The sequence below is a fragment of the Ipomoea nil genome, unplaced genomic scaffold (genome assembly GCF_001879475.1).
Source record: "Ipomoea nil cultivar Tokyo-kokei standard unplaced genomic scaffold, Asagao_1.1 scaffold0925, whole genome shotgun sequence".
Classification (NCBI taxonomy): Eukaryota; Viridiplantae; Streptophyta; class Magnoliopsida; order Solanales; family Convolvulaceae; genus Ipomoea; species Ipomoea nil.
This window is the reverse complement of record NW_017617353.1, coordinates 104,838-124,534: the sequence shown is the minus strand read 5'-3', so window position 1 is coordinate 124,534 and position 19,697 is coordinate 104,838. Positions and strand designations below refer to the sequence as shown.

Here is a 19,697-nt window from a genome sequence, read left to right as displayed (position 1 = left end):
ACCCATCCACACATTTTCACCCTCAACGGTCTCAAAGGTGTTAAACATCTCTCGGTTGCAACATAAATGCCTGGTTGCACCGGTATCGAGGTTCACCTCGGTCACCATATCCGAAAGGCTAATCTCGACCTCCTTCTGACTGCTCTCTCCAACAACGTTGGCTTCAGAACTCTTGTTCTTCTTCATTGGAGCCTTGCATTCAGATGCCTTGTGGCCAAGCTTGCTACAATTGTAACATGTACTAGGAAACTTGTTCTTGGTAACGCCTCCTTTCGGACCTAGCTTTCGCTTGTCCTTTTTGTTCCTCTTGGAGCTTTTACCGTGCTCCACAACGTTGGCCTTAGTGCCATTAACGACATGAACTATCCTATCATTCGTCATGTTCCCCTCCAGGTTCATCTCCTTTCGCTTATGCTTAAGGTAATTCTTGAAGTCCTTCCAACTTGGAGGCAACAAGTGGATCACAAATCCCACTTGGAAGGCTTCACTCAACACCATGCCCTCGTCACGCTTCTCGTCGAAGATTAGTTGCAAATCTTCTACCTGACTTAGCACGGTCTTGGAATCAACCATTTTGAAGTCGAGGAATCGGCCAACCACAAATTTCTTTGCGCCAGCATCCTCACTTCTATACTTGTGATCCAAATCTTCCCACAACGCTTTTGATGTGCTTATCTTTCAATACACATCGTATAGCATATCACACAATCCGTTTAGGATGTAATTTCGGCAAAGGAAGTTCGAATCCTTCTAATAGCCAACCGCCATCACGGATTGAGCATCTTGTTCCTACAAAATAAGGATTATTATTTAACAGAAAAATGGGAAGGAAAGGGTGATGGAATGTGGCTCGGGTTTGGGCTAGGTGGTTAGCACAAGTCGAGCGAATCACTCTTTCCTTAAAACCTTATTTGCTACCTCCCACAAGTGCTAGGAGCGTTGTAGCATAGGTTTCCCAGGATAAAATGTGCTATGATTCAATGTTTGAGCACCCAAACAAAGAAGCCCGTGAACGAGAGCTATGAGATGAACATAGTAGGCTAAGAAAGGAGTAGAAGCAGAGAGTTTTTGAGCTAGAAAATTATGCTTTCTTGTTGTGAAAATTTCTGCTGCTCTACCCTCTCTTATATAGGGCTTGAGGATTAAATAACATTTAATTTTGGCACTTAAACTGATATAAAATCAGTTTGCAACAGCTGAAACAGCAGGCCACTACCTGAAAATTAAATTCAGAATTCAAAAGTGGAATTAATGCAAGATTAATTCCGTAACGGATGAATTTAATCTTCACAACAGTCACTTAGGCTCTTGCCGTCAGCACACGAGAGCTCCAGGTTCGGCCTCTCAAAGCCGAACCAACAGCAGCAGCACGAGAGTACAACTCTTGTGCTATGGTTGCAGCCCGAGAGCACAACTCTCATGCTCTAGTTGTAGCACGAGAGCACAACTCTCGTGTGTGCTTTGGTTGGAAAAATGATACCGAAGTTTGGCATAGCAGATGCCGACGTACATGAGTTAAGCTTGAATCAAGCCTTTTCAGTCTCATTTTGGGCTTGAGGATTAAATAGCATTTAATCTTGGCATTTAAACTGGTATAAAATTAGTTTGCAACAGCTGAAACAGCAGGCCACTACTTGAAAATTAAATTCAGAATTCAAAAGTGGAATTAATGCAAGATTAGTTCCATAACGAATTTAATCTTCAAAATGATACTGAAGTTTGGTATAACTTAAGCCTAGCCGTACACAAGTTTAAGCTTCTTGAAGGTAACGACTTTCCCATATGAGAGGTCATGAGATCGGGCCTCAGTAGAGGTGGTGTTAACTTTTTGTTCTTCAACCGGTTAAGAAAGTATTGACTGAAAACAAATCGTGACGTTGACTTTTTGTTCTTCAACCGGTTAAGAAAGTATTGGCTGAAAACAAATCGAACCTGGTCTCATACCATAATGGTTCATGTTTAGAATTTTAGTAAAGAATATTTTAAATTATTTAAGTGCCCAAGAAAAAGAAAAAAAAAAACATTCTAATGAGGAATCGCTTGTTACCGTTAGGAGCCTTCAGTGCGAACAGTCAGACATGCAGCACTTGACGTGTATATATATATATATAAAACAAACGAACCAAACACGAGACAGAGAGAGAGAGAGAATAGTGAGTCCATCAGATATTCAACGGCAATAATGTCGTCTTCGTCTTCCTCAGCCTCTGCGTTTACCTCTCTCATCAGGATGAATACTAGTACCGACAGAGATGTGAGCTACAGGTTCTTCATTTCATTTCATTTCATTTGTATTCTAGTTCTAGTAGATGAGATGAGAGGACTAGTGTTTTGTTGTTGGGTTACAGAAAATTAAAGAAACTCTTTTTATTATTGATGGCAGGTGTGGGTGTTGCGGATACGCACTGAACCTGAGCTCCTGCAACCGCAATACCTCTGTTATTGGGTCGGAATACGACAAGGCCATGAAGCGAGGGGTTATCTCATTCTTTTGTATTGATGAGACCAGATTCACCCACATTACTAAATTCCGGTGTTTGCCGTATTTCAGGTCCAAACACTCGTGGGGTCTCTTTCGCCGCCACACCAAGCTGCTCTGCCGGGAGTGTGGAAACTACATTGGTACATTGCCTTCTTCACTCAACCCACAATCACAACAATGGGATGGCCTTTCTGCATGCCGCAGCTATGACATCAACATTTCTTCATTGACACCATCATCTCAAGATTGATTTCCAAGATTCATTCTCAGCAAGTGAGTAAAAGAATAAAGGCAACCAAGAGCTACAGTAATTCATTTCAACAATTTTTATTTTTGTGAGTTTTGATGATGCTTACTCAAAAGCTGATACACTTCAATTCTTAGCTAGCTATACTATATGCTAGCAAGTATGTACAAGAGAGGCATTATATTGGTTGCTACCAAACCAAAGGTTTCAAGGAAAATAATAATGTACCTTGTAGATGTGTCATTCAACCCAGTTTATATCCAATTCCTTTAGTTTTGTGAGCCACTTGTGTGCATCTTGTGAAACATAGGCTCTAGGGGTCTTCTCCTCACCATTTACATCAAATTTCTTCTCCTTGCCAAAGCTTGGTTGTCTGTTGGGATGCCTTACCTTGAGTGACAAAAGACGTGAGACTTCATGAAGCCCACCCCATTTTTCCAATGCACGAGCAATATCGTATCGACCTGTAACAATTATTAATTATTCAACTACTCACAACTAGAGCTTTATTAATCAAAGTTCAAAACACACACTCTATGCACCTGCTCGTTCAAAAGATTTTCTGCTGGGCATATAAGATGGATCCATTCCCCAGCTCCTCTGGAAGCGACTAATCTGAAACATTCAAGATTGATTGGTCTTTAAACTAGAAAAGAATGTAAATAAATCTAGGCATTTCATTTTGCATAAAAGAGACCTCATCTTGCAAGTTCTCTAGGTTATCCCAGTAACCTTTTGGCTTGCGGTGTTTGTAAGCAAGGGAGAGATTCATCAAAAATGCAATTCTTCTGAATCCACCCATTCGAGTAATTGCTTTCTCAATATCCACCCTTCCATGCTTACGTAACTGCTTTCTCATCGGCATAAATCCTTCCTGTCCATGCTCTGAGATAAAACCCAGAAGCTCAGCTCTTAGAATTTCAATATCCCTCTGCAATCCTGGAACTTTGGGTCTCTGTCTATGTGACTCTGAATTAACAGAATCTGAAGTCTCCTCATATGGGCTAATAGAGTCAGCAGATAGGTCCTTGTCAGGGGTGATCTTGATCTCTGCCTCACCATATGTTACATATTCCTGTGTCTTCTCAGCATTCTCTGCCTCTAATCTCTCAATGTAATCTCGAATTGCACATAGGTTCGAAGGGAGATCTTCATATATGACCTACAATGTCAGGAGAACTATCTATAACTAAAATTTTAACCTATATATATCCACTGTAAGATGTAGTTAGTAGAATGCTTTTATATGCAAGCAGCATCTTTCAACAACAAAAAAACAAAAAAAAAAAAAAAAAAAACAAATGCACTACATCATACTTTGATTCTGGAAGTGAAGAGAAACAGCTAGAAATAATGACCTCTTCCATAATTGCTTCAGAAAGAAATGAGTTCTTGTGCATCTTCGACTCCACGCTATACTTCAATAGTGTATGATGACTTCCTAGTTGCTCCAGGATCCATTTTCCTTGAAATGAATCAAAGTCCCCCTCAACCTGCTCGAAGCTAATTTCTTCTTCAATTTTTTCACACAAGTCTAGGATAACACGTGCATGAAGTACCATATATAGAAGACCCTTGCATCCTTCCTGCAAAATGAAGACTAACTATCCGCATGATGATGTTTGGCATGTCCATGGCTCCATGATATAAATCATTTGAGTTGTACAAGGAAACAAACAGTATTAGAACAACAACTAATTCCCATCATGAACTTGTAGTATTAGAACAACAACTAATTCCTATCATCAACATGTAGTAACTTCATTGAGAACAAAGAGCATGGTTAGTTATTAAACCCAGCCTGTGCAAGTGGTTGAAGCCTTGATGCACCGAACCACCCCTCTTCAATGGGCTGGGCTGACCTTTCACTCAAAGTGAACTTGGTCTGCTCCTATGAAACTGGCAGGTTTCCTAACCTTTGGAACCCAAGAGGGCTACCTCTTAGACCACCACCAACACTCCCTCAGATAACGTAAATAAATAAAATTATAAGAAATTGAGTTGTTCCTGTTAGGAGTGTAGACTTAACCCCAACCACTCATTAACAACAAATATTGTTATAATTTCATTGACTGACAAAATAAAATAAAATAAAATAAATTTACTCTGGTCAGACCTGAAGAATGCGAACTTTGTTATTTTCTCGTGATAGGATCTTACTGATAGCTAAATTGGGAACTATCCTGCAAGTTTTAAGAGAAAGGAAATAATCAATATGGACTGCATGGATGTTGAATACATTACAAGGGAGTTTCTAAGGTTTTTAGATGAGAAAACAATTGCACTAGCTCTGATACTAATATATTTGTACACACAATCTCCGATTTATATCTTATCTTTACATTATCTTCGCTTCCTCTTTATATTTCTGTTTCTTTCTAGTTTTTGTCTACAGATATGCACATAAACTTTTTCTCAAAGTAACCACACAAAATGAAAAAGCTCTGAAGGTATTTAGCAATTTTTTAAGCATACAATATTATAATAAATATGAGTAAATCCTAAAGCAGTTTGAAAGCTAGTAAATGCAATAGGCTTTGTATAATCTTAAGATTGGGCCAATGTCTCTCAATTGGGGCATTATAAAGGCTCTGATACCATGTTATAATCTAAGAGCAAGGCATATGTTTTTCTAATAACCCCATGTTATAATCTAAGCTCAGATACCATGTTATAATATCATGTTATAAAGCTTTGATATCATGTTATAATATAAGATTGGGCCAAATCCTTCCAGACAAACTTTGATACTATGTTATAATTTAAGATTGGGCCAATGTCACCATGTTATAATCTAATATTGGGCTAATGTCCCTCAATTGGGCTATATTGCACATGGGTCAAACTAAGACAAATCAATTAGCTAGTCCAACCCATGACCTTATAAACTCATATGTTTCTCTCATTTTTTTAATATAGACTCTTAACAGGTTTATTGTCACATGGCCAAAGTTAACTATGATTTGATAAGTTGCACATGGCTAAAGTAAACAAATATTATTGAAAAAGAAATCAAAATGAATGTGAGTAACTTGGCAACATGATCAAATCCTTAAGCAATTTGAAAAAACTGGTAAAATGCAATAGGTCCATTGTCACAAAGTTAAGTATGATTTGACATGTTTTTAGAAGCCTCCTATACTTGCTACTTCAATCACTTTGACAACTTACAAATCAGTTCCTTTCCAAACGCAAAATATTCTTCAGGAAGAGAAGTATTTCACTTTAGGATAAAAAGACTAAATACTTGTATTATAAGTTGGAAATGAATGGAACTGGTAGAAAGCTTTACACGTGAGAAATTAAAGGATCAACCAAAACTCGATTTAAGCCAAATTATATAGAGCTGTCTCATATTATATCATAATTTAGTGCAAGGACTTTTTGCAAATAAATTTACAATATGATGACAGTTAATCATTGATACACGCATTAAGGTTCCAAAGGCTAATGCTTGCAAAGACTTAAAGCATGGAACTGAAAAGCTACATTACTTACTCAGGAAGACTCTCATAAGAAGTCAAAACATTCCATACTTCACGAACAGGAGCCCTGACTGTTATGCTAGCCACGACGCAGCGATGGACACCACCATTTTCCTTAAGTTGAAAACCAATATATCAGCAGGTTATTAAAGTCAAACAATATGACTTTTCACAAAAAGGAAAGCGCAGTGTAGAGTCAATTACCAATAGGCCATCAAATCTGCGGAGATGAACCTCATCCACCGTGCATGTCTTGTTAATTTTGCAAGTTTTTCCAAAAACTCCCCAGTTACTGTTCAGATCACTAGTAGCAGGTGCCACAGGGCCAAAAGTAGCTTTTCCAAGTTTCTCTTTGAGTGCACCAGTAGAAATTTTATTCTTTTCAGGTATGGAAACATCAACATTTGTGCTTGATGAAACAAGGGAAGCAAGAGAGTCTGCACTGGCACCCGCATTTATAGCAACTGTATTCTGATGACCCTCAAACTTGCTTTCGGCTCGGCAGGCTAATGCTTGAAGATTCACAGGAAGGTCTGATCTGATAATTCTCTCCAAGAATATTGCTGGGAAGTTAAACCTTGGAATAACATTAACTTCATAACACAACATAGTCGTTGAAGCTCTGAAAAAGAATGTAAAGAAGGTTTTACTTTTAAATAATAATTAAACAAAATAACTGCATTAAGATTCTTCAATTTACTATGATTCTCTCTGGGAAATATATCCATATTTTAAAAACAGTAAAAGGTTGCTAACAATAGGATAGTGATTTATGTGGCAATATGATTGAATCTTTTGAATTAAAGTAAATGAGTTTTGAAAAAGACCAAGTCCACACATAGAAGTAGTTGAACTACAGGATTTTCAAGTCCTTGTATTCAAAACTTCTTCAAGGATTCTGTGATTATAAACTGACCATTTTTGCTTTCATGGTCCAAAGTTGGTACCACCAGTATATTATGCCCTAGGAGTAAAAGGAGATGGACCAAAAAACAAGAAAATAAAAAGAACAAAGAATAGTATTAGTATTACTTATACATTTTACCTTTTTCCAGATTTGAGAAACCATTTACCTTCAAACTTCTTGAAGTCACCATCAACCATGGAAAAGTGGAGTTCACGAATATTTTCCTGAACATATAGAATCAACAACAGCTATAAACAGAAGCTTGACAAAATGAACAATGTGAAACTCCTGAATTATAATAGCAATACTATTTAATGAACCATTTGCTAAAGGAAAAGGATAATGTAAGCTAGTCAATTGAATTAGTAAATTTTCGGTTAAATGAACGACTGAACATAAGTTTAACTTCCAGAGCATCCACCTGCTCTTTCCCTTCCAAACAATGGTGTCCACTTCCTTAAAAATCAAAATCGGACCCCTACACAAATCCATAACCTTTTTAAAATAATAAAAATTAAAGAGCCATATGGAGTTTGTACTTCAAATATTGAAAGAGTTGGCTCTTATTAGTACAAGGCCAATATAAGGATAGAAGAAGCTATGGTAAATATTGAATAGGAAATTATTCCAATTTTGGTCCTTGACTACACCTACTTTCCTGTCTAAGGTGTTTGGCTATCAATGTTTCCAGATTCAACGCTTCATTTTTTATAATCGATCTATTTTTGTCCTTCCATTAGGATTTCGGTCAATTTTGGACAGTAATGAGAGTATAACGGAGTTTTCACAGCCTTCTTCCTCTCTAATTTTTTTAAAACAGTGGACAGTGGCACCCGGCAACAGTCTAGCCATGGCCTTCTTTCTCCCTAGTTTACAAAAATAAAAAATTAAAAGAGAAGGAAAAGAAAAGTATGTGCTTGGCCACGACCTTTCTATAGCCATAAATAAATGAATAAAAAAAAAAAAAAAACATTTTAGCCAATCCAGCCATGGCCACATTCTTTTATTCTTTTTATTTTTAACTTTTTAATACAAATTGGGATGATGAAGGCAGTGAAAAGTCAATTATACACTCATCATTATGGCACATGCCATTTTCCATCTGAAATTGAAAAAAAGAAAAGAAAAAAAAAAAAACATAATGGAGGACCACAATTGGCCAATCTCCAATAGCGAGCACTAGATTTTTTAAAAAACATATTATAAAACATCTTACATGGAAAAGTCAATATAGTTCAGGGATCAAAAGTGAAAAGCTTATACTTCCTCCATCCAATTTTACATGATGTACTTGTAAAGGCTAGACTCAAGTTATTTACAATTCAAATTTGTTAACATTTAAATTAGTATTAGTTAATAAATTTTTATATTTAAAAACTAAATTAAACACAAAAAGTTGAACTTAAAAATTATAAAAAATTGTTAAGGAAAATAAGGGAAGAAAGAAGAGTTGTTTGATTAATGAATAGCAATGTTGCAAAAATCGTGCCTAGGCGTTAGATAGTGGCTGGCCGCGTAGAATTTCGGCTGAATTGCCGTTCTAGGTGGCCGGCCGCATAGGCGCCGACTATGTCGCGGTCGTCTAGGCGGCCTAGGAGGGCATTTAGGCTGCTGGTTAGCTATTTTTCCATTTTTTTTTAAATGGGTTATTTCGCTCAAACCAACGCAGTTTTTAGTGAAATAATGTTAAATTGTTCAAATCGGTCGCAAACCTAAAAAATGTAATAAAAAAATTGAAATCAAGTACTCTAATATTAATACTTTGTGAGTTGTGACTTTGTGTTGTGCTTTGATTCTTTAAATCTTTATACAATTTACAATTCTAGATGTTTTTTAGGTTAATATTTAATATTTTAGTACTAACTATTAAAATGTTAAATAGTTTATAATTAAAGTCTTAAATAATTTTTTTTTAAATCTTTTAAATTTAAAAAAAAAAAAAGAAAAAACAAAAAACAAAAACAGGCGCCCGAGTAACGCCTAGTTATTTTTGCAACCTTGATGAATAGTGAATAGGTCATATAAAATGGGACAAATGGAGTACTTATCTGGTTATTACAAACTCTGAAGTACAAACTGAGAGGGAGTTAAAGAATCTCTAGAGACAAAATTAAAGATACTTACTGAGTTGATAAATTCTTGGAGATCCAACACAACATGAGCTTCAATGTGCCAATATAATGCCCGTTGCAGACCCCTCTGTTCCAACCAAATCCGTCCAGGATGAGGACAAGGAATTCTCTTGCTAAATTGTCCCGATGATTTTTTTAACATGGAAAAAGGAGATACCAAGAAAGTCAATATCAAATTTAGAAAAATATTTAGCTAATTGCCTATTTGGTATTTCGTTTTTATTATATCATTTCGTAATTAAATAAGCATATAGATTTTTGGTTCAAGTGTGTAAGAGATAGAAGAAAATGATCTTTACTTTCTTCGATTGAATATTCTTGGTTTGGTGATATTCAAATAAGTGTTTAAAAACAAAAATGCACAAATACGCGAAGAAAATGGTACCAACCTGCTAACCAGATTGGGAACGAAATCCGCAAGGCATTCGTAGTCAGTGAGAGCATCCCAGACGGAATCGACGTCGGCGTTGACGGAAATCTCAGCTTTGATTTTCCGCTCCCGCCAAGACACCACTTGCACTTCGCAATGCACCACTCTCGGCATCTTATTATCGCCGTCCTGATCCAATCCGCCATAATTAATGCTACCACCGGCACCGCTCAGTTTAGGAACGCGGTGGTGGTGGTGATGATGATTCTCTGAGCCGCGGCCGTTCCATCTGATGGACTCGGCTGAGCTTCTTGTGCTGCACGACGGCGCCGCTGATCTTCTTCCACTAGTTCTACACCAGCTACTGCGGCGAGAAGAATAATGTGAAATAGAGGGTGTCTTGTGGTGGATAGTGGATTTGGATATGAAATTAAGGGGCAATTTAGTAGGCATTGCTCCCCGGAAAAATGTCGAAATTGAGAGCTGGGACAGACAAGAAGGATGGATCACTGAGTCCCGCCAGTGGACTCGAAGTGGATTTTTTTTAGCATTTGTATCCCTTCGACCGTTATTTCCTGTCCACAGATTCATTCCACAAATAAACGAGAGCTTCAGAATAATAGACAATGTAGGGCCCCTTTTAGCAATACCAAAATGTTAAGCCCCCACGAATAAATGGTTGTTTTCTTGAATAGCATGTTTGATTCATGGAATATGTTGGAAATGGAATACCATTCATGAAAAGAGATATATTACAATGTTTGTCTTGACTTTTTATTGTTGAGAATAACTTTTTTGGGAATGAGCTATTTCCTTTGTAGGGGAAATAACAATTCCTAAAGGGGGCCTTTTGGTGTTAGCTATCCTCAAAGAATTAATGATAAGTTATATACCCCGGGTCCGTGTCATAGCTTACAGTCGAGTCGGGATCTCGCGGTTCGAGTCTTGGCCTGCGGGTCGGGGTCAAAGGTGACTGGTCAAACCCGACACCTTAAGCCTATAAAAGGGCCTAAAGCCCTTTGTGGCAAGGGGAGGCCATTTTGGCCATCTCTCGACCCCCTCTCTCTATAGCCATTATCCTCAGGCTAAATGACAAGAATGTGTAGTCAAACTAGGAAATTTCCCAAAGTGTGTTGCCTTTTTTTTTTTGACAAAAATATGCAAAACTCACTTACCACTTGCGTTTTTGGTTGTGGCCCGCCGTATTTTTTTTTTTTTTCGTTATTTACGTAAAACGCAAGACATGGTTGCGTTTACGTATTTGTATACGTAAAACGCATTTAGCAATTGCGTTTTCTGGATGATACGGTATTGGCAGAAAACACAACTTAGTCTTGCGTTTTGCGTATAATACCAAAACGTAAGAGCGAGTTGCATTTTCTTGTTTATTTGTACCGGCAAATATCCGGCGAAGCACAAAACGCAATTACCACATGCGTTTTTATAATTTGGATAAAACGCAAACTGTAATTGCGTTCGTAATTTTTATAAATTTCTCGACCAGTTTCCTATTTTTATAAATTTTCCGACCAGTTTTCGGGGAGGAGAAAGTAACGTAAAACGCAACTGTCAGTTGCGTTGTGTATTGTTGAAGTAATTAGTATTTAAAATGGAGCATGTGTTAACAATAGATGGGTTAGCGTAGTTGGTAGAACCTTTGGTTCATTATGTGGTTTGTTAGGGTTTAAATCCTCTTAACTGCGTGTACATTTTTTATTTGACGTTATTCGAGTTTGACTATAAGTATTAATAAATGCGATGATAATAGTGAAAGATGTATAGCTTAGTTGGGTGAGCATGTGTTTGAATACGTTGTTGTCCAGGGTTTGAATCCCATCTATATGTCAGCGTAAGAAGCATGCGGAGAAACATGGCAATATGTTGAAATTGTAAATTTTTTAATGTGGTTGATGAAATGTAATGATTTTGATGTTGACAAAAGTGAAACGATTTAGTATAGTATTTCATCTGAAATTTCGGTGAAGGCATGTTGTGTATTGTGAAATCTAATTTCCAAAAGTAATTTGACTATATCCGGCTATGTGACAATTTATATTTTTCCAACATTTTTTTACCCAAATAGTTTAACAGTTGATTATTAGTGGAATGTAGTTTTATTGGAATTGTATTGTTGACATAATTTCGTAGCCCTAAACACGAGGGTAAGGATATTGAATGTGTGTAACGAAAATTGTTTTTTGAACTGAAATCTGTCAAAAGCAATGCGTTTGAACTGGAAAGAAATATAATTGATATCATAAATTCATACATTTACATTTGCATCTAGTGAATTCTAATTTCTCTACTGCAAACAAATATTGTCGTCCAAACGGTTGGGGGGGGGGGGGGGCTGCCTCTTTGGAGTTTTGGGGGGGAGGTCCCCAATTGGTCCAATTGGCCAGTTGCAAGTCTAAGTTGCTCTGGTGTACTTCCTCTTTAGGTAGTACACGATCAACCTTCCTTGCTGACTGGGCAAGCCGGAGTGTAGATGGCTCGTCTAGGAAATACGGAGTGTGTGGATGACATTTATCATCCTTGGAGTAGAGCTCTACGACGGAAATTATGGGCAGGCCCCTTAAACGGAAACCGAAATCGCAAAATTTAGTTGAAATTCTTTTGGCAGTGGAGACACCCTGGAATAAAATGTTGGTATGTAGTATTGGGTATGAAGAAAACAAACTTCCCATCTCGTATGCAGTAGATAAAAGAAGTAAAGTTGAGTTGGAATAAAATATGGGGTTTTCATTGTGAATCCGCGAAATGTAGGAGGTGAATATATATAGGGAAGATATTTCGGGACCAACTAGTGTGAAAACGCAAGTGCGACATGCGTTTAGTCCTTTTGCCTTAATATGCAAGTCCAAGTTGCGTTTTTCGTATGTTGTACGATGATATGATAGTATGGGCCACCATGTGCTGATATGATAGTATAGGCCCATGTGATGATAGTACCATGTGATGGTTGAAAACGCAAGAACGTGTTGCGTTTTATAGCCATCATGTAAGCTATGGGCTGACGGATGAGAAGATGGATGAGAAGATGGGCTGACAGATGATAAGATGAGAAGATGGGCTGACAGCTTGAAAACGCAATGCGTTGTTGCGTTTTATACTGCTGACAGGCCCAGGGTTGAAAACGCAACAACTTGTTGCGTTTTATACCTGACAGGCCATCCTATCAGGCCTTAGCCCTGGCCGACCAGAGTATAGGCCCAGGGTTAAAAACGCAACTACGTGTTGCGTTTTATACCCCCAGGCCATATGCACCATTTGCTTTTTTTGTTTCTTTTTTTGTTGAGTGAATTGTTCGGAAAAAATGGACGTCCGATTAATTATTTTTTACACTACAATATAAATACTGTAAATGAATAATGTTATATAAGGGGGTTAGTCATATGGTGGGTTAATGTTAGATGAGAATAAAGGTTGTGAGTAAAAGAAGTATAGAACAGGTATCATAACGTTGTTGATGTAACCGGATTGTTTTATTACTAAAAATCATTACATTGACATCGATAATTGATGGATTTCACCAAATTCATTATCGATAATTTGGTAGTTGATTGACTATGGATAAATCTTCTCTACGTTACAGGCGATAGTAATTGGTAGCATGAGTATGACATGTTGGTTGACATTGAAGAACACAACACGGTCACAGCCATCTAACTGAAAATGATCATATATTTGCTCCCATTGTTCGTCATGGAATACTAAACTGTAATCGTAGTAGAGTTCTAGTTTTCTATCTCCTGGACGAATATTAGGGGCCCATCGACTTCGATGAAATCTCGGAGAAATTCACTCAACTGCTCACGCTACATTTTTGAAAGAATATAATTGTTAGTACTGATCTTAGTTACGGTTTATACTGCGATAGAGATTCTTACCGCGAATAGCGTGCCGAAATTGTGATACAAGGATCTACAACGCTCTAATTGTTCAAAGTCAAATGTTGGCGGTATTGCAGACCGCGCTGGCACGTTGATGGACACTGTAATTTGGACCTAAGTTTTAGGTAGTAAAACTCAAATATGACATTGACTTTTAGGGATGCAATTGTAATCTTACCGGTATCGAACCGTCTAGTATTTCTTCTGGGGCCAAATTGATTGAACTCTCTCTTTGGACTGTAAGAGTCGACGCTAAACAAGTAGCATTTCTAAAATGAAGTAACCTGTATGTCGAAATATGACAATGTCTCCCGGGTATAAATCATTTTCTACCTTAAAATCGCTAATTCCCGTTGTAAATTGCATATCGTCTACCCAAACTTCTATCCATGCGCTATGATGCCATAGTATTGCTTTTGTGGTCAGATGTTGCATTAGATGGCGATGCATACAATTTGGAATTCTCTAATATAAAATCAAACGCACCTTGTTAGAAATACAGCAGTTATACTACGTAGATAATAAATTGTAATAGTCTTTTGTTAACGTATTACCATGGGTAGTTCAAATGAGACTTGGATTGTAAACCAAGCAGTTGCGCACTCACTGACATCTGGCATATGCATTATATCGTTGCAAGCTATGAAAAATAAATTACATTCATATTTACATAAAGCAAGGCAAAATCGGTGTTTATTAATTACCAACGCAATGTAAATCTTACGCGGAGGGAAGTAGAGTTGACGTAAACTTTCAAAAATTTGGATCGCATATCCTTGGGCTTGATTTTGATTTGTGAAGATCCGTGTTTCGGGCACTGATATACCCAACTCAATAGATATGTTCCCCATCCACGTGTTGGATAACATACAAAAGTATTGCATGTCCTTCGATCAACATGCGCATACCGTAGCTTCCTTCCGTGTATGCTGATTGCATGGTAGAGAAGGCGATGACCAAAGTTGGAAGTGATGTCCTGTAGTATTTCAAAATCATCAAAAAGATCCATTACTAATCGAAACAGAATAATGTAGGCGAGTTCGAATGTGTATTAGAGGACGGAACCGTAAGCAGTAAAATGGTGCCCCCCGCGTCAGACCAAATATATAATGCTAACCCATAGAGTTGTACATTGTTTTGCAAATCACGCTGGGTATCTTCGATCTGCGCAATAGGTTTTTGGTAAGAGTAAAACGCAATTTTGACTTGCGTTTTACATGAAAACGCAAGTCAGCCATGCATTTTACCCTTTTTCCTATAAATATGGTTTCCTAATGCGTGGTTGCCTATATTTTTTTAACACTGAGGTGGAAATGTACGTACAGTATGCCAAACACCCACAAAAAAGAAGACGAAAAGATGTTAAAGTTAGTGTTATGGGTTGTATCTACTATGTACAAGGAAAAAAGAAACAAATTTACGGTAAGAATGTTGTTTATGTATATATATATATATATATATATATATATATATATATATATATATATATATATATATATATATATAAACGTATATTGTCTATTATTTTTAGTTAATGTCCAAAATGTTTTTGTTATATTTTGTAGCGATAATTCCATGCCGGAGCTGCATTTCAATGGGCCTCAATTAATTCTCGCGATGTGTTGACGAATTTCAACTAAATTTCGCGACATAATTCAATTGTTAAATTGGAAAATTGTCTCGAAATTATAATTAAATAAATTTAACTGTAAATGATGCTGGTTAGATTGTTCGGTCTTCTTTTGCACCAATTATCCTAGCCAGTATTCATATTTATAAAATTTGGAAATGGGTGTCAATTGTAGTCACAACTGAACCCATTACATATTTATGTAGACATTTTTTCCATTATATTATATTGTTCGACGTACTGTGTAATGTCAGTAGCTGTATAAGTCCGACAAAGTACGGGTGTGTTGATGAGATGTCATGTTTTATGTAATATTTTTCTTTTATTTCTTGATAGTCACAACTGAACCCAAACACTGATTGACTTGTATAAAAGGATCCCACTTCTACGTCAGTATATATATAAATTATGTAATATTTGTTATTATACATCCAATTTTCCACATTTTAAAATGTTCCCGGTGTGACAGTTAAAAATTAAAGGAAAAGATATAAACCAGTTAAAAAATTACTACCAAAACACGGATGTGATTTTAGTTTTATTTGAGTTTCCCGAGGAAGAATAAAAAACGCAGCCCCCACTTGCGTTTTGCATGACACCCCTATAAGTTAGTGAGAGCAAACACTCCATCATAAGTTGAATAGCATTGCCGTAGGGTTTCCCGTTGTTGATGGCACTTTTTCGAAATTCAAATCACATAGGTAGCAAGCACTTCAGCTTCTTCATATTCCAACCCCCTCAACGCAAAACAAAACTTTTACATGGTTAGTAGACAAATTCAAAGTCTTTTGTGTGCATTAATGTTTGTTAGTATTTCTTGGTGGTCATGTGTTTGGTATTCTTTGTAGGTACACAGTACGTGATTTGAGTCTCATTTAACTCTCGCGAATGAAGAATGGGTCCCATTTAATTCTCGCGACATATTTTACTGTGTAGTCAATATGTCGCGAGAAATTAAACTTATTAGCAAATAAGCAGGGGGTCAATTGCTTGCTTGTTGCTTGCTAATAACATATATCATATGACAGCTGTCAACGAAACATATGGAGTACAAGTTCGTAATCGGTAAATTAGATTAGTGGAAAAATGTAATTTGGAAAAAAACATATGTCCGTCGAGTTGTATCATATACTGTACCTACGTCATTCTATGTAAAATTATAATCGATTAATAAATCAACTTTTATGATGTTTAATGCGTTAATTTATTATATGACTTGATTTTACAATTTTTAATTCGTAACTAAATGCGTGACAAAAAAAAAAATTAATTGTTGTTGAGTTGAAAAAAAAAACAAAAAAGAATTAGTGGAATAGCGTGACCTAAGTCACGCTATTCGACGTGACTGTGACCAGCGCTGTTGTCAGCGTCTGGTCACGTCGACTGACGCAGCACGTCATTCGCTGCGTCAGTCAGCGGCATAGACTGCCGTGTTGACTGACGCAGCGTGTCAGTCAACACGGCACTCTATGCCGTGTCCATTGGGCGGCATGACCAGCTTTGCCGCGCCCAATATGAACTTGCTTACTGACTTGACATTTTTAATGGTCACGTCAGTTAGCAATTAAAATCTGAATTTTTGGTGCATATATAAATATAGTTCCATTTTACATGTAGCAAACTTTAACCAGAAGTCTCTTCTTCTACGCACTGTAAACCCTAAAGCCTGAAATTTAAATACCTTAGTAAAACAATGAGGCAAAATTATCTACATCCGGGTCCAATTGATCCCGCGTTGTTAACCTACCAAGAATTGCATCGGTCAGAGTCGGTATGGCAAAATCTGGCGTACCCAGCGCTATTGTCATGTGTGCGCAATGCGGGTGCTGTTTTTAGGAACATTCGGCTCAATAATCGCGTTGAGAATTTGCTACGGGAAGCTGGTTTTTTCCCAATAATGACACGTTTTGGAAACTTGAAACTCGACCACCACCTCATCAGTGCATTAATCGAGAGGTGGCGGCCCGAGGTACATGCGTTCCATATGCCATTTGGGGAGGTATCGATTACCCTACAGGATGTGGAGGTCCTATTGGGACTAAAAGTTGATGGTAGGGCAGTAGTTGGTAATACTGAACGAACTATACCTGAGCGTTTTTTCCAAATTCAACAGTTTTTAGGCTTCACTCCACTGAACGAGGATGCTTTCTCTGGTACCCTTATAAATAAGGTCGTTTTAGAAGAACACGTCGCTGCCATAAACATAGATCAGGCAACTGATGAAGAGTTACACCAATATGTGCGCGGCATAATTTTGTTATTTATGGGTGGGGTGTTATTTCCGGAAACTACTAGAAATAAAATTAAATTATATCTACTAGATATGTTAGAAGACCTTTCTACTGCCGGGCAATATAGTTGGGGATCGGCAGTGCTTGCTTTCCTATACAGATCACTGTGCCGGGCGTCTAATTTTGGGAATTCTATTGCTGGGGGTTGCCTAACGTTGTTGCAGTTGTGGGCATGGGAGCGTTTGCCATGTACACGCCCATGTAACGTTATTCTAGCCATCAACCTAAACGACAGACCTTATGGTGCACGGTATGCATTTTATCGATTTTAAAAAAAAAAAAAAAAAAACTAAAAGATATACTAACTACAATTTTGGACTGTAGGTGGCATTGTCGACACACGTGGACCTTTACATCAACACACACTTTCAGGATATACCGGGATTTATTTGACAGATGTCAAACTGATAACGTATGGCAATGGAATATATATATATATATATATATATATATATATATATATATATATATATATACACACACACACACACACACAATTCACCGTACGTATTATTTATTTAAATTTTTTCGAATTTTGTAGTTTGTTTGGATGCTGTACAATGTAGACACGTTGCCACTCTGTTCTCGCGCCGGACAGCACATTTGGACAGCCCGTGTGCCGTTAATATTTTTTTTTGCCGTCGAGTGGCATTATCCAGATAGGGTTATCAGGAAGTTTGGCGGGTACCAAGACATCCCGGACCATGTTGTGTACAATCCCAATTTGCACAAATTGGATGGGCGGTCCAAGATTAGTGATTGGCAAACTCACCACCAACTACATGTTGCAGTTTGGGAGGATCGTTACAACAACGTGATTGCAATTTCCCCACATGCCCCGTTAGGTCCATATTGTAGTTTGGCCTACGAGCAATGGTTCTACCGGGTCGGGAGGCGTTTGATTGGAAATCCTGAACATCACCATACGGAAGGATACATTCACACATCACCGTCATACGCGGCGACGGTGACACCCGAATTATCTCCCATAATATTTTATAATTTTTGGAGTTCATGTTTTTCACTTTATTACCAAATTATTGATAATATTCGTAGGTTGAAGCTTTGTGGCACATCCACATTTGTGGTGAAATGGCGGAGGAGCGGGGAGAGACCGGGGAATTTATGCATGAAATACAAGAAACAGCGTGCGCAGAACTGAATTGGCTCAACTACGGCTACCTGATGGATTTTCCTCGGCCGGAGAATTACGAAGATATATATTACCAGCCTTTTCAGCAAGTGCGACACGCTGACAGACGAAGAGACGTTAACAGGCGGGGCCGTCAAGCTCAGGGTGGTCATCGTCGTCAGCAGGTTCCCCCGATGAACTACAACGCCGATGATGTCCCCGATGAGGAACCTGAAGAACATGGACAAGGCGCAGAAGAGGAAAATGTTTTTGGAAACCAATATATGGGCGACAACACACAACTTCAAGTACAACAATTTCCCATACCACATTCCCCTAACAGGATGCTTACTCCATATATGCCATTGCCCTATTCTGAGCTCGGAGAATCGTCCCATGAAATGCCTGTACACGCCGATCGTGAAATGCCCAGCTCTTCTCGCGCGGTGTCTAACACGCCATTTCACCATCCTTCCATACATGAGTTGTTTAAGGCTGACGAACGGGTCGATCAATCTCAAGTGGTTAACCCTACCCAACACAACGATGCAACACTCGTACAGTACGAACGCCGAAGGCCATCTCGCAATACCAGGCGCCCCCCATGTGGAACGTAAATGTATTGAAAAATTTCGGACCAAAAATATTAATTATATACTGTTGGTTTATCACCGTGGTTTATTACCGTAACGCGCCTATTCTTTACCAATACCCCTACAAAATATTGAGAACGGTAGGTGAAAAACAGGAAAGTAAAAATTTAATCTATTTCATTTATTATATATTATGATGTGATAGCAAGTACTTGCTGTCACATCTGCGTGCAGTCACCATTATTAATGACAGTCAATGGGCTGTCACATTATTTAGGGTGTCATCCGTGACACCCACCTTGGGACTTGGAAAGTGTTGAAAATGTACAGTTAATAATAAAAGTAATGCGTTAAGCACACATAAAAACAATATATATAAAAATGTAAATGACACTAAAGGCATTCGTGGGCCAATTAATAGGCCACCAAAAAAAAAAAAAAAAAAAAACCAAAACCATTCCACTACAGTAACCGAAAATTTCGAACGGAGACAATAAACACCACAATAAAAATGGTATCGTGGAGCGTGACATTC

The 19,697-nt window shown here is 37.8% G+C and overlaps 2 protein-coding genes across 4 annotated transcripts; one reads left to right on the top strand and one right to left on the bottom strand.

Annotated features, from left to right (window-relative positions):
- Positions 1-2,043: 2,043 nt before the first annotated feature.
- Positions 2,044-10,212, bottom strand: LOC109179478. Of its 3 annotated transcripts, none has more exons than XM_019328965.1 (11): positions 9,643-10,212; positions 9,246-9,366; positions 7,260-7,345; positions 6,419-6,836; positions 6,228-6,328; positions 4,846-4,912; positions 4,088-4,315; positions 3,427-3,891; positions 3,272-3,344; positions 2,958-3,193; positions 2,044-2,784 (listed from the first exon to the last, which is right to left on the bottom strand). In XM_019328965.1, exons 1-10 carry the CDS (start codon positions 10,074-10,076, stop codon positions 2,970-2,972), a joined length of 2,217 nt encoding a protein of 738 aa, XP_019184510.1. In that variant the 5' UTR covers positions 10,077-10,212; the 3' UTR covers positions 2,044-2,784; positions 2,958-2,969. The 3 variants fall into 3 exon arrangements, with proteins under 3 accessions (XP_019184510.1, XP_019184511.1, XP_019184509.1); XM_019328966.1 differs by having other exon boundaries at positions 2,044-2,673; XM_019328964.1 differs by lacking the exon at positions 2,044-2,784 and having other exon boundaries at positions 2,794-3,193.
- LOC109179480 (uncharacterized protein At4g08330, chloroplastic-like) lies at positions 2,137-2,977 on the top strand. The gene is made up of 2 exons (XM_019328969.1): positions 2,137-2,265; positions 2,384-2,977. Exons 1-2 carry the CDS (start codon positions 2,183-2,185, stop codon positions 2,730-2,732), a joined length of 432 nt encoding a protein of 143 aa, XP_019184514.1. The 5' UTR covers positions 2,137-2,182; the 3' UTR covers positions 2,733-2,977.
- Positions 10,213-19,697: the final 9,485 nt, after the last annotated feature.

Coding starts and splice junctions, on each gene's coding strand:
- LOC109179480 (XM_019328969.1), top strand. CDS start 2,183: ATGTCGTCTTCGTCTTCCTCAGCCTCTGCGTTTACCTCTCTCATCAGG. Junction 2,266..2,383: donor GACAGAGATGTGAGCTACAG/GTTCTTCATTTC, acceptor TATTGATGGCAG/GTGTGGGTGTTGCGGATACG.
- LOC109179478 (XM_019328965.1), bottom strand. CDS start 10,076: ATGCCTACTAAATTGCCCCTTAATTTCATATCCAAATCCACTATCCAC. Junction 9,367..9,642: donor GTTCCCAATCTGGTTAGCAG/GTTGGTACCATT, acceptor GGGACAATTTAG/CAAGAGAATTCCTTGTCCTC. Junction 4,316..4,845: donor ACAAAGTTCGCATTCTTCAG/GTCTGACCAGAG, acceptor TTCATTTTGCAG/GAAGGATGCAAGGGTCTTCT.